This window comes from Grus americana, chromosome 20 (genome assembly GCF_028858705.1).
Source record: "Grus americana isolate bGruAme1 chromosome 20, bGruAme1.mat, whole genome shotgun sequence".
In the NCBI taxonomy this organism is placed as follows: domain Eukaryota; kingdom Metazoa; phylum Chordata; class Aves; order Gruiformes; family Gruidae; genus Grus; species Grus americana.
In genome coordinates this window covers 8,880,769-8,895,044 of record NC_072871.1, presented here as the reverse complement: position 1 = coordinate 8,895,044, position 14,276 = coordinate 8,880,769, and the positions used below count along the sequence as shown (strand labels likewise).

General features: G+C 36.1%; 1 protein-coding gene across 14 annotated transcripts in view; it reads right to left on the bottom strand.

Annotated features, from left to right (window-relative positions):
• DENND1A (DENN domain containing 1A) overlaps positions 1 to 14,276 on the bottom strand; it is a 213,603-nt gene that overhangs the window by 45,466 nt on the left and 153,861 nt on the right. For 13 of the 14 annotated variants that reach the window (XM_054848877.1, XM_054848881.1, XM_054848878.1 and 10 more), the window contains 5 exons: positions 4,256 to 4,357; positions 3,621 to 3,708; positions 2,982 to 3,022; positions 1,151 to 1,222; positions 20 to 76 (listed from right to left, as the gene is read on the bottom strand). In XM_054848877.1, coding sequence (XP_054704852.1) covers positions 20 to 76; positions 1,151 to 1,222; positions 2,982 to 3,022; positions 3,621 to 3,708; positions 4,256 to 4,357 — 360 coding nt within the window. The remainder of the gene's footprint in view (positions 1 to 19; positions 77 to 1,150; positions 1,223 to 2,981; positions 3,023 to 3,620; positions 3,709 to 4,255; positions 4,358 to 14,276) is intronic. The other variant, XM_054848880.1, reaches the window with a different exon arrangement.

Genomic DNA, 14,276 nt, shown 5'->3' with positions numbered 1-14,276 from the left:
GAATAAGAACTTCAAGTACCTTTTGCTTCAAGCGGTTTTTCACTTCTTTTATTCCCATTTTTGCATGATCTTTTGCCTGCATGAAAAATTAATTTAAGTCAAAATTCCCTTCTATTTCCAGCAGTGACTACACTTCATTTCAGTGCAAGATTTACCTTCTCTAGTTACTAAAAATGGCAAGGAAAAAATTCTAACAGGACATGGAAAGCATATTAAAATAAATAGAAAGCTAAAAAGACCCCAAACAAACAAAAAACACCATCTCCCCACCCCCTGCAAAAATTCTGTTTTTTCTGTTTTGATGCCATAGACATCTTTCATCTTTCTGCATTCCACACCCTCGGTCTTCCTCTCTAAGTATTTATCTCTGCTATAAGTCAACAGTAAGCCTGCAAACTTTATCCTTGCAGCACTCTGGATGCCAGTTCCATTTAGTAGAGCTAATCTCATCCTACTCATCTCTCTCAAGCTGGGAGAAGGCAGGAGAAAATGAAAGTTTGAATAGATATCTCAATGCTTTTTGCAGCATTATTTCCTCAAATTGAGCATGTAAGAAATCCTCGCCTGTTTCTGTGTTATTTCTCTTGCACAGTGAAACTGGCAGCCACACATGATACCACAGTAACATACTAGCTGTTTGTTAGCAGAAGTGAAAACATTCTTATTTAAAGAATAACTCAGTAAGTTGGGGTCTAAATAAGCAGGTATAAGAAATCTCTAGGGAAAATTAATTGACATTTAGAAAAGATGGAAACAATTTGGAAAATGAGAGGATTCCCTTATTTCGATGAAGCTGCAAGCAGAGAAACCTGAGGTAACAATGATTTCCAACAGAGTAATGATGAGATGGTAGAGCTGCTTAGTAGAGCGTATAGGCACTATTTACCAGAAATAGTTCTATGTAATAAGTAGAATTTATCATCTATACTTTCAAAAGAAATCACAAGTTCCCCTTCTCCTTTGCATTTCAATTATGTTTAAATTTCAAAATGACTTTTCCTTTTAAATTTGAAATTTAGATGAATGTGTATTTTAAGTAATTTTGTGAGTCCAATAAAAATGAATGTAAGTCTTGAGTTTCATTTGAAAGGTTAAAACAGAATTGTAATTAGACTCTTATCTCAGTAGTAAGCCAGTACTTGATACTTACAAACTTATAGACAGTCTTCATGGCAGGGTTAGCCTTGGTCTTTACTGTATTTAAAATGGCTCCACTTCCTTTCTACAATTATAGTAACAATAGAATAAATTTTATCAAAGCTCTTCAAAGCAAACAGCAATCTAAAATCCACCATTCTTAACTTAAAATAACAAAGCATTAGCTATGCTTATTAGCAGAGCTGAGTATGAAAATGGTAAATTTAAAGAAAAAGAATACAAGTAAAACCATATGAAATGTTTCTCTGTGCTTTTCCAGAGGAATGCCCATTCTGTTTAATACAGCAGTTTTCAGATGAAAAATGTCAGTGTCTCCTAATACCAAGAGCCCTTGTCTTATAGGTCGTCTCACAAACCAGTGTTCTATGACTCTTCCGCTCGCCCTCAAGGGTCTCCTGTCCATTGCTTAAAATCCTAAACAAGTTTAAGACAAAAGGATCCTACTGAATGCTCAATGTCTGGGGCAGAAAATTCAGTTTCAGGAAAGCCTGTACATTCAATCTGAAGAAGATCTTTTTTTATTTTCCTTTTCATGATTCTACAATGCTATTTATCAAAAGCATGCTGCCTTTTTAAGATCTAAGTAGTTGATAAAGGGATAAATTGAGGGAAAATGAAATCTAACTACAGTCATAAACATTAATTTTAGAAAAGCTGAATTGCATGTGGTGAACATAATAAAAGTCATAAGACAGTAATATGTCAGACAGAATAATCTGTTCATCTAGTCAGTGTTTTATACATCTTCCACACACCATTGACTACTGCTGTACAGTACCTCATTTGATAAATATAGGAGATGGGTAAAATCCAAGGAATAAAATCTTAGATAATTTTATATTTTCTTATTTCAGTGCAAAATTATATTTCCAGAGACCAGACACAATCAGATGCAAACAGTTTTAAGATTTACTACTTCTGTTACTGATTGACAATTAATCTTCAACAAAAATTATAAACTGTTGAATTTAATTACATGTATTTTTATATTCACTGTCAGCCATTCCCCTTTCTTACAATTTTACAATTACTTGTTATCCTATGTATTTATATATAGTTACCTATCCTAACTATATGATGAGATTTTTTGCATTACTGTTATAAAATATGTTTAATTCAAAATTATCAAGATAATATTGAGCCCAGCATTTTGCATAGGAAACACAATTCCATTCATAACCAGGACAATAGACAAACGGAATGCTGCAAAACTTAATTCTGTCAGAAAACAATTCAATCTTTCCTACTGACTCGTACCCATAAACCAGAAATATTTTACTTTTCAATACATCACATTTTATGCATCAAAAAAGACTTTTAAAATCTGCTATAATAATGTATTATGCTCTAAAAGTATTTAAATTTTTAATTTATACAACTACAGCACTAAAGCAAAGAGATCCAAAAACATCCCAAACAGTGCTGTCCCCATGCAGCACTTCACACCAGTTAGCTTTATAAGGAGTTTTTTGGTGTGTCAATGTTCTCTTTTGTTTCCTTTTCTATTAAAAGGAAAGAAAAACCACATTATTTTCTAAAATGACAATAACTTATTTCCAGCTCTCTTCAAGACGTTAAAAGTGGGATTCAAAATTTGAAAATTCCTATGGTGATTTTTTGTGTGTGTGTGCCTTTTTTCTTTGGTTCTTTACTTCATCTGAAGAGCACATTAGTTTCTCACACTAAACTCAAGTTGGTCACAGCTAAACACTGCAGGAAACAGGTCAGTCATGTTCCTGATGACAGAGGTTAACAGCCATACGGAACTGTACAGTGCTCCGGTAAGAATTACAATGTCTGTTGGGAGAATATTGTGTTCTTACCCTCACTGTAGAGAGCCACTGGTGGTACAATTTGTCGCTACCTAGAGAGAATCACAAAAATAAACAAACTGTAACTCTCTACCAAATAGGTAACAAGCTAGAAATGTGAAGTGTTAGCACTTACTGGTTCTAGGAGCATGAACAGTACAGAAACAGAACAGGACAACCATCCTTTTCTTCAATGAAACAGAACAGCAAAAAATTGACGAGGTATCTACAATTTTTCTTTTACCTGCTAAGAGGCATTTCTATTTTATCTGGGTTGTCTTTCAGACATTTGAGAACACTGAGTTTTTGTTTTTTTTTTTTTTAAGATTGCTAAAAGAAATTTCAGGTCGTTCTGGGTAAAGCCAAGGTTTTTCAGTATCCTCCATTGCAAGAACTCATTTAGTTGTACTTTAGCCAAGTGGTAAAGCTGAGGTTTTGTAAGAATGAACAGACCTTATTCAAACTACAACACATTACTCACAGTTGTTGACAGAGGAAAGAAAAAAAATTTAAGACACTTCAACCTCCAGGGATCATTGCAGCCTCAGTTATTTAGGTGTGTAACCACAATGACTTGTTACATCATGATGGCCCACAAACAGTAAGTCAAGAGCAGTGTCTGAAATTACTTTAAAATACTGTATTTCTTACCTGCATATTCTCCCATATTTATCTCTTCTTCAAAAACATCACTGAAGCCTTCTCCAGAGTTCAGAAGATCCAGGCGTCCATCAATGAACTACATCAACATTAAAAGAGAGCGTAAACAAATCAACCATCCCATCTTTTATCTTTTCAGAAAGACTTTATTCTGCATTTGCTAGAATAACCCCAATGGTCTTATCAGGAAGAAACTCTAAATAGAATGAAAATAGAACCAAAACTGGCAAAGTGTTTACCAGCACAAACAGGTGTGCTGCTTCACTGAAAAATCAGCATTCATGTGTCTGTCTATACATAGATGGTTTCAGCTTCCCTGAAGCAGTAATATCATGTCTAACAGTAATATGCTTTCAGTACAAAGTTTACAGCAGATATATGGGGTCTAGGTGTGCTCAGATCAAAACTGAGCACAGAGACCTTTAGGGGAAAAAACACACACCTCTTAAAATATAGAAAGCCTTGAATCTGAAAAAAGCCAGCAAGGAGGAATTAAGGTGCTGCCAAGTACATGAATTTTCCTCATTATGTGGCTGACAGATCAGGGAATACAGAAACAGCTCTCAAAAAACCCCAGTTGTATTGTTAAGGAATCTGCTTCTACATCAGAGCAATTAAGCCAGTACCTGCTTAAAGAGCTGGAGCTGAATGGCATTCTGGAGAAACTGCCTCATGACAGCAGAACGATGGGACACAAATGTTTCTTCACAAAAAGTGATGGGTTCACCCTGTAGAGTTCAGAGCATTAAACACTGAAAAAGCTTTGTCTGAATCCATTTGAATTCACCGTCTCTGTCTTATCTACTTCCCTTCCAAAATAAATAGATAAATAAAGTAGGTCTTACATAACATTGAGTAAACTGTAGTTTACTTCCAGGTTTCAATCATGTGACAGAAACAGGTTGCAAACTGGCAAATTGCATATCATGAAAATAAAACACATCTGCTTTATGCACATTTTGCTAATGCTGGTGAAGGAACTTTCATCATCCAAAAAAAGTAATTTTACTTAATGTCCTCAAAATAGGACACACAGTCATCTGAATGTTGCATATTCTGCTTATCTGCCTGAGCAGACCCAGCCAGTTAACCTGCACAAACAAGTCAGGAATGGCTACTCTGTTCTCTCCACAGTTCAGAAAGATTAGACTTTCATATATTGAATGAGCGAAATTTCCCTTTTTCACAACCTTGTTGGCAAAAGACAGAAATTGTTTTGCAGCTCTACTTTTATCTTATTTTAATGAGTTATGTTAATGCTGAAGTCTGCCGTGCATCTGCCATAAGGGCACAAATTTCCTCCATGCTTAAATCTACAAATACTCAATGTAGCAAGCAAATATATTTACTGAATTAAAAAAAAGAAAGTAACGATAAAATTATACTGATGTATAATTAATATGGAGGCTTTTTCATACTCATATTAAAATATATTTGGACTTTTCATCTGTTGAGTGTTTAAAATCAGTATTAGACAGCAAAACCCCCTAAAGCACTCCCTTTAAAAGGGTGGTACCATTCCTGTTCTGAAAGCTTTTTCTATTAGCAATCTCATTTGCCATTGGCTGTGTAAAGTCAGGATAACAGGGCCACTAAAAAGACTGTGCTCAAAAAACCCCCATGCCACAGCATTGCTCGAGCATCCTGGGTTTTCCCCATCATTTTATGTTGGGAGCCACCATGTGGCCCCAGGACTTCTAAAACCTATCCCTAAAGGGATACTAAATCCTTAAAACTATGTTGGGCAAACTGTGGTGACACCCACATTTCTTAAAATCCACAGGTATTCACCTTTTTCCCCCTGAGTTCCAAATCGATCAAATTACTCATTGATACATTTCCTACTGAGGGCTGGTGCTACCCCAGAGCTCATCAACCTGATGGCTGATATTCACCGCTGATTGCCTGTGCTTTGACATAACTGACCCTGCTGGTGTAACCAAAGGGTGAAAACAGTTATAACAGTTTTTAACACAATTTATGAGGAAAGCAAAGGAACTATTTGGCTTCAAATAATCAGATTGCAGTAATAAAATTGTTCCTGGCCCCCGATGAATTGGAATCGCCAAGATGATACACCATGTACCTCAGCTCTAACCCAGCAGTCAATACATGCCAGAGGTCACAGATTGTTCTCAACATCAGGAAAAGGATCAATTGCAACTGACTGTCTAAGCACAGGATAGGTCTCTTTCAAAGAGGGAAGAAGTCATTCTTTTAGGATAGTTTCTGTCAGCCTTTCCTTGGGCCTATGAATTTCCATGGGTTTGGAAAAAGAAGCAGATTTCTTATGTGTCAACTACAGTTTCAGGATAATTAATTTTAAAGATAATAACCTGTCTGTGATTTACTCTAGCAGGTATTTACAGGGAAAAAAACAAAACACTGCAGTCTTTCTGGGCAAGAAGCATGAATGTGAAAAAATACTTTTTATTTTTCCCCATTGTGGCTTTGCTCTCATCAGGATGAAGAATCACAAGGCACTTCTTTTCAAAGTAAATAAAGGAATAATGTTTGGAAAAACAGGTCTGGCTGGTATGTAAGACACTGGCGATACTTTCCTTGACACACTGACTACTGCCATGACAAAGGTTCTGTCTCAAAAATCAAGGTACGTACTGTCTGAAAGGTTTTAATACATTTAAATGATTAACAGCTGATCATGCATTCATGTTAGTAGATGGCGAAGAGGGACAGAAATTCTGCATGACATGGAAGTGTCAAAACAAGACTTTGAGCAAGAGGTAACCTGGCAAATGGAAAAAGCCATTAGCTGATTTTGAGATGGGACTGACAATTTGGACTAACATAAGCTCCCCATGCAAGAACTTAATATATTATATTCAGCTGTTGCCATCCCACTTGAGATTTGTTTAAACTCTCTCTCAGGTACCAGGAAGTAAAAGTGCTCTGTAGAATCCTGACTACAATTAATAAGAGAAAATCTTAGGAAATCGCAAATGCATCTGTTAGTACAGAAACTGTAGTGACAGATGCTTTCCAAGCGGGGCCTAGGCAACGTCTACTTGACCAGTATGAAAAAGGCTTTCCCATCAAATTCAGCTACCAGAACATAATAAAGGATGCCTGACAAATATTTGTGTCTGACATAGATACAATCTGGAGTGTGAAAAGAGCTGGGAGGAATACACGAAGAAACGTGTAGATTAGTCCATGATCAGAGTTGTTGTTCACCAGAGGAACGTTTAGCTTTCATTTAATCCTCGCTTACAAAACACTTCAAAGGAAACAACCAACAGTTCCTATAATCTATGAGAATCCACAATAGTTTGGGTTGGAAGGGACCTTTAAAGAGTACAAACATTGTGGAAAGAACTGCACCCTGTCAAACAGAAGCTTCCTCTACTCCACTGTACATCCAGCACAATGACAGCAGCTTCTCCTCTCACAATGCAGCTATATACCATTCCTAGAAACACACATATTGCAGCTGGGGGAGCTCAGCATTATTACAGTCTTAACACACTTCCTTCCCCAAAGTACTAATGATTGAGTTTGTTCATTAGGTTGATTAGACCTTTTGACTTCTTAAGAGCCAATTCAGGCTCAACTGCTGCTAGATGATAGGAAAAACTTTAATCATCAAGGTCAAGCGTGAGCTTTTCGGCTTAGAATGCATTAGTACCTTCTATCCTCCATGACCTCCAGAAGGGTGAACACACTGTTGCTAACCCCCACCCACAGCTTCATTACAAAAAGACAAGATGGACAATAAGACCATTTTCTTGACAGATTTAGTTAACTGCAAATTATAAAGCTAATCAGCTCTGCTTTTACTGACAGATGACATTATACATGAGGGGACATGCTAAGAACTGCAGATATTTTGTGAAATGAATGGTCTTGCTCACATGTAAAACAACTGTAATGACTTGTCCTGATAAACCCATCAACTCCTAAACTTGCTGTTTCCAACAATTAGAATTCAGGCCTTGATTCGTCAACACCTTAAATATTCATTATTCCCCTCTCCAACTATAAATGCATAACAGAAGTTAAGATATGGCATTGCAAATGCTCTAAATGTGTGCGCAATGCAACTCTATAAGCAATCGGATTTGATCTGTAATGTTATTCACATATATTTCAAGATTGGATCACAAAATTATTTTTAATACAAAAACATACTCACTTTAGAGACATTTAATCTGCAATCTACACACAAGAGAAGTCACTTTCAAATATAAGACTAAGAACTAAGACTCCCTGATGCATTGAAAAAATAGGTGCCTTTTCTTTATGCCTTTGCAAATCTCCCTTTATATGAATATTTTATATTCATATGGCATAATGAAGTTCATCAGGGCAGTGCTGCTATCTCATGACCCCTTAAAAAGCTGAAAAGTTTCAGCCCACATCTGATCTGTTGCCAGCCCTATTTTAAAATTGGAATTCTGTTACATTCTAAAATAATGTTTAAAACTACTTAAGGCTGCAAGTAAAAAATGAAAGGAGAGTCTAGGACCTATTTCCGACTGTTCTAGAGTTTCATGAAACCTTCTGTTATATTTTAAGAAGCCATAAAGCAAATTGAAAGATAAAGCCTGATTTTGATTAGCTATGCTGTAAAAAATTTCACCATGATCCCCCATCTTTCAAGGAAATAATTTTTCCTCAGAAAGAAAAACTCTCTTTCAGAAGAGGGTACAGGACCTCGTGCAGACAGTTATTGTCAGTGAGAGAAGTATCATATCTGAATTGTCCGACTTATCACACTAGCAGACAGGCCAGCTAGCTGGTTACGGCAATAGCTTTCACAGTGAATATAAAAGACTAAAATACGTGGGACAGAAGACAGCATAGATTAGAGAAGGACTTGGAGGAAGGGACAGAGGCAAACACAAATGATACTTCTGGCAAGACACACAGGTGCTAAGGTAACTCGTGGAAGTCTAACTATTCCCACTCCTGCAAGAGATGAGATACCAAAGTGTGCATCTGGACAATGGGGCTTTAACGCCAGCATGTGACTGCTGGAGAAAACATTAGGATAATAAAGACAGGGTTCAAATTAGGTCAACAGTGCTTTGCTTTGCACAAGCAAAGATTTCACAAAACTTGATTCTAAGAGTAAAAAAAAAAAAAAAACAACAAAACAAACCAACAAAAAAACCCCCACCATAAAAACCAACCCAAACCCGAAGACTTTTAGGGTTGTCTAAATAAAGTTATGCCATGAAAGATATATGTAATCTCTTCTGTGCTATCATGGTCAGCATGTGGTGCAGGGTAATGAATTTTGTGCTGCTGTATGCATGCCTTTAAACCATGTAGGTGCTCTTTCAGAGCCTCTCTAATAAACACACAAGCTATTAGAGCTGCTCTGTAAACCACCCACGAAATGAAAAAATGTGGGTGGAATTTAAAGGTGCAGAACAAGATGACAATCTGACAATCCACAAGCTCTAAGTCTAGCGTCACTATACTATGCAGCAAAACCCCAAATATACAGCAAGAACAACGACATGCACGAGATTCATATATCACTGTTTTATTACTACCAAGATGTTGCAAATAACCACATCCTTTACTAAAATTGGTTATGTTGCAAATGATAAAGTAAAGCCTGTAGGGATATTCTAGGAATCATCATCCTTAATTCCATCCAGTAATAAAACTAAGATAGGAGAATGATCTTACTGATCTGGATATATATGTCAATGTCAGGTACAACAGCAACCCAAGGCAAGCAACTGCTCTGCAGAACTTTCCAGAATTGTGATTACAATGTCAAGGAAAGATTAGCTCATCACAGCTGAAGAAGGATCATCAGTCAGCCAGCAGGATTCCATAAAGAAAATCTGAAATTGGTGACAGACACCTGATAGGACATCGACTCATTCAGCTTGCAATTGCAACAACAAATAACCTCCCCATAACTAGTACATATGTTCAGCACAAGAAAGCTCTTTGCATCTGCCTCAGTCATAATGGAATCAAGAAAGCATAGATCAAATACTATGCATTAAGCAAATGATACCATAGCTTTATTAGCATTTCAAGATGCTGCTCAGGAACAAAGAAATCATGTGCTCAGAAATTTGACCACACTTCTAAAGAAAACAAAATTAAGACTGTTCAAAAAGAGATTACCAGTTCTGATAAATTAGCATTGCTAAGTGTAATCTTGAAAAGCATTTAAAAACCATGTATTTCCCAACACAGGCTGCACTGTCCAAACACTTACTGTCTCATGTAAATGCCCATTTCCATTACCAGTCCAATTTCAGACTTTTTTTCATGTTCCTCACTAGAGTATATAACCTCTGGTAGAGATACATTAAGAGTGAATATCCCTACCTCTATTTTTTAAAAAAATAGATTTACAGTATCTATACTTTTTATAGATACTTTTAATGAGATTTACAGTATCAAACAAAATTGGCTATTTCTCTAAATTCTCAACCGTTGCAATTGCTGGTGAATTGGAATTTCTGACAGCTGTCATTCTTCTGCATGTAGTCTGATAACTCCTGTAATAAGTTGTAATAATATCACTGAAGGAGAAATAAAAGGGAGAAAGGTGACTGCAAGTCAGTCAAATCACTGACACCAATCATAACACTTAATCACATCAACATCCCCTTCAAAATGTCATGTGTCAAAACCTAGCTTGTACCTGCTGTGGATCATGGGTATACGCACACGCAGCAGGCTGAATTCAGCTCCACAGGCATTGCCCTCACAAGAGCTTGGGAGCTTTCTTTTCCAAAGCATTCCTTGCTTTGGAAGGCAAATCGCATGAGGTAAGACAGACATGTTCTGCAGTGCACAGAATAACTTAACATGCTTCCCCAAACTCCTCACTTGGACATGACTAAAGAGTCACAGAAGCGTTTTGTCTGCTTGTACTATGAAGATTTAGAGCACACCTTGCACTAACAAAGGGAAATAGGATAAGCTTGCAAAAATATAGAGTTGCTTGTGCTTACTGGCCATAACCCAGTTTTCTCATGGAGATATTGGAAGTTAATAAATTTCAAAATTTTACCCTGTAATTCTTACATAATTCCCTTTACAAAACTAGATAGCAACGGGAGCTCTGAGTTAGACTATAGGGAAAAAAAAGTAGACTCATATCAACAAAAAACCAAAACCCAAATAGAAGTAAAGCATGCTCAGCAAGGACATGTATCTGTTTCCTACAGCCACTGAAGATATCACTAACATTTACCACCAGGCTGCCAACTAGCACGAAGCAATTTAAACACACAACTCAGCTTTAAATGTGAAATTATAATATGCAAATATTCAGACTTAATGAAAATCTTTTTTAACATTGTAATTAGAACTCTATGGCCTGTGCTTCTTTTAGGACCCTAGTAATACATGTTTTATTATAATGCAATGCATTATTAAGCTGCAATAAATTCTACAACATCCAAAATGCCTTAGATAAAAAAAACCTTAGGCGTATTAAAATTACTATGAAACTTTTATGGAAAAAATACAAATAAGATTTATTTGCATTAAAACATTGTAAGAAAACCAGCTCAGATGCTGACAACTTCAGTGAAAGTTCAACAACACCCCTTTACCCATTATGTCAGATGGTAATATCCAACACTAGTACAGAATCTGACAAACTTTGCACAAAACCAACTTCAAATAAAAGCTGAAATAATGAAAAATGTGTAACTTGAAAAAATTTACATTACATAGCAATGTTTTTGCTTCTCCTTTCAAACTCGTTTAGTTTATTAGGATACCTAGCATTTTCATGTTAGACCAAGTAAAATGACACATGCTCATATTCACAAATAATGAAACTACTTTACCGTAATAGAGCAAGCCATCTTTCAAAGTGTTTATATGGCTAATTCAAGCCATTGCCTGCCCTGATTTCTGAATCATCTACATCAGCCAGCCGTTTTCTATCCCTAAGCAACTGATACAGTCTCGTGTCTCTAGAACTCAAGCAACCTGGAAGATAAAGTGCAAAGAAGCCAGCAAGAAAGCATTTAGGGCTGGGGAAAAAAAAATATGAAAAAAAAATAAAAAATCACCATTTCACAGATCAAGAATAGAGGCATGAAAATAATAAGTAACTTGTACACGGTCACAAAAGTCTCTGGCAGAGCCAAGGAAAAGAACCGAAATTTCTTTAATGCCTGTTCAGTACCTTAAATACGAGGCTATTCTTCCTCTTCCTACTTGATATTGTGTCAATGCATGAGTGTAGGTGTTGAAAGACTAACAAAAGAAAAGTAATAGTATGGTATTATGAGCTGAGAAACCTAATCTTTATCAGATACAGCAAATCTCTATGATGCTGCCTGCACTAGGAACTCTCTCTTTGTCCTGAATATGCTTTAAATTACTGGTATAATGTGTACTGTATATTGTTCCACTCTTGTATTTATTCCACAAAAACCCCTGTGGCCTGCATGCGATTTTATCATTAGCTGGCAAGGTAATTTCAGGGCCTAGTTCTGCAATCATTCCATGAGCAATACTCCCATTGAAGCTACTATGTTCTGCATGCAAAGCAGCTACCAATTCAGGTTCCCTATAATAAAAAGGCCTCTTTCTATCTTAAGTATTGTGGAACATTAGTGACAATACAAAAAAAGGAGAAAAATTACAGTGCAATTCTTTATATGAGTTATTTTACACTATGACAAAATATAAAAGTATGCTTGGAAACACAATCTACACAAAGTATTTCCTATGAGATAAATGACAAGCTTTTCTTTTGTTTCATTTATTAAAACTCAATAGAATACAAAATATTTTGTTAAAATAGGAAAAAAATCTCTGCGAAAACAATAAATGATTGGCCAAGATTTAGAAATGACCAATATGCCTAGAGGTCACAAATGTTATTATTTTGCTTTCTTTTGATTTCTTAGATACATGTAAAAAGCCAACACTTATACAAATCAATGAAGCTTCCAGGATTCACCAAAGTAAATATGTTGAAAATATGTTTTTGTGCAAGATGTATACGACTCCTTTGTATCATGATCCCAAACCCACATGGAACAGCTATTTTCAAGATGGAAATATTTTAATGTAATATTTAGATGCTAATATAGATGCAGAATAAACTGGTTTTAACTTCACTAAAGCAATGAGAGAGAAGCTTTAGTCATAAAGGTAGGTCATAAAATCCCACTCTCTTAGCTAAGTAACAAAAATCTCATCTCTATAAATAAAATGGATATAATGGAATTGAACTTTAAATTTTCACTAAGTTAGAGACATCTAATCTCTGGTAGATATACTAATACACAAGATACAAGATAACATGATAAGCAATGCCACCTCCTTCATAAAATATCTGGCAAAGTAAATGCTATTACTGTAATAGAACTCAACAGAACTCACTGAGGTTTGATTTGTCATCATGTTACACCACTTGATAATGTGGTGTGGAAGCCTTAACTACTGCCATGAAAAAACACAGCCAGAAAAGAAGTCACTTTAGAGAAGGAATTTGTCATGTCCCCTGAGAGAGGTAATCAAAGGCAGTGGATTAGGAACACTGGAAAAAGGTTTTGTTCCTTTCTGTTTGACTCATGTAACAGTCTCTGGGGAAACCTAAGTGGTCAATGATTAATATATAAATGTATAGACACATATGCTTGCTATGGTTATTTATCATATATGTGGGATTATAAATCAGTAACTTACGTCACTAGATTCTTAAAGATGCAACAGCATCCATTCCTGGGAATAACTGGAACTTGCCCCACCAAAGACACTTGCCTCTATATTGCTCATTAGGGACCATTAGAACATTATATCTCTGCCCAAACAACTTCTGGAAAAAATCTAAGAAACCAAGTCCACAACTGCTCAAGGTGCTTCTTCTCACAGGTGGAAAAAAAAGCAAAGTAAAGCATTTCCCTTTGCAAATAAATGAGAACTCTTCATTCTCCCTTTACCATTTTTTCAATCTTTCTTTGTCAGAAAGAGGCTCAGATTCTACCACAAGAGAAGGCAAGACAGAGAAAAACCCACATTAGTATAATCACAAAAACTGTGCTACTTTTCAATTACTTTTAACATAGTTCCTCAATCATTGGCACTAAATGAAGCCTTTTACCCCCATTTCACAATAGGTTGAGGATCCTGCCATATTAGGAATTATCATTTTTATAAGTTGAGTTTGATTTTATTTCCCCAGATGTTGTTTCTCTACCACATCTCACTTCTTGCAGTTTTTATTCAAACCCTTTAAATAAAAAAGCAAAAAAAGAAAGAAAAAAAGAGAAAACAGAAATCCCACCTCTGAGAGACTGAGAACACTGTGTCTTGCAAGCATTTATTTCAAGATACATAATCTCAGTCCCCCAATTCCTTCCTGATATATTCATAAAGAGAAAGTTGCATCCGGTGTGAGGATGAAAAAAAGCAGGTTCTTCCTTTCACCACTCCCCCCTCAGGTTTTGCTCAATCCATGATGAAGCTACTGAAGGGAATTTGTTCTACATTCCTGCAAACCTACAGCTCACACACACTGACACTGAGCTTTACAGCAAGTGGGATTATTTAGTGTTTGGCCACATGACTCCTCCCAACTCCTGTTATATCAGCTACACATTTTTGACACAGAATCCATGCAAAATTTCTTAACTCTTTTATAAGGGAGAAAAAAATGGCATCTAATTAGACCACATG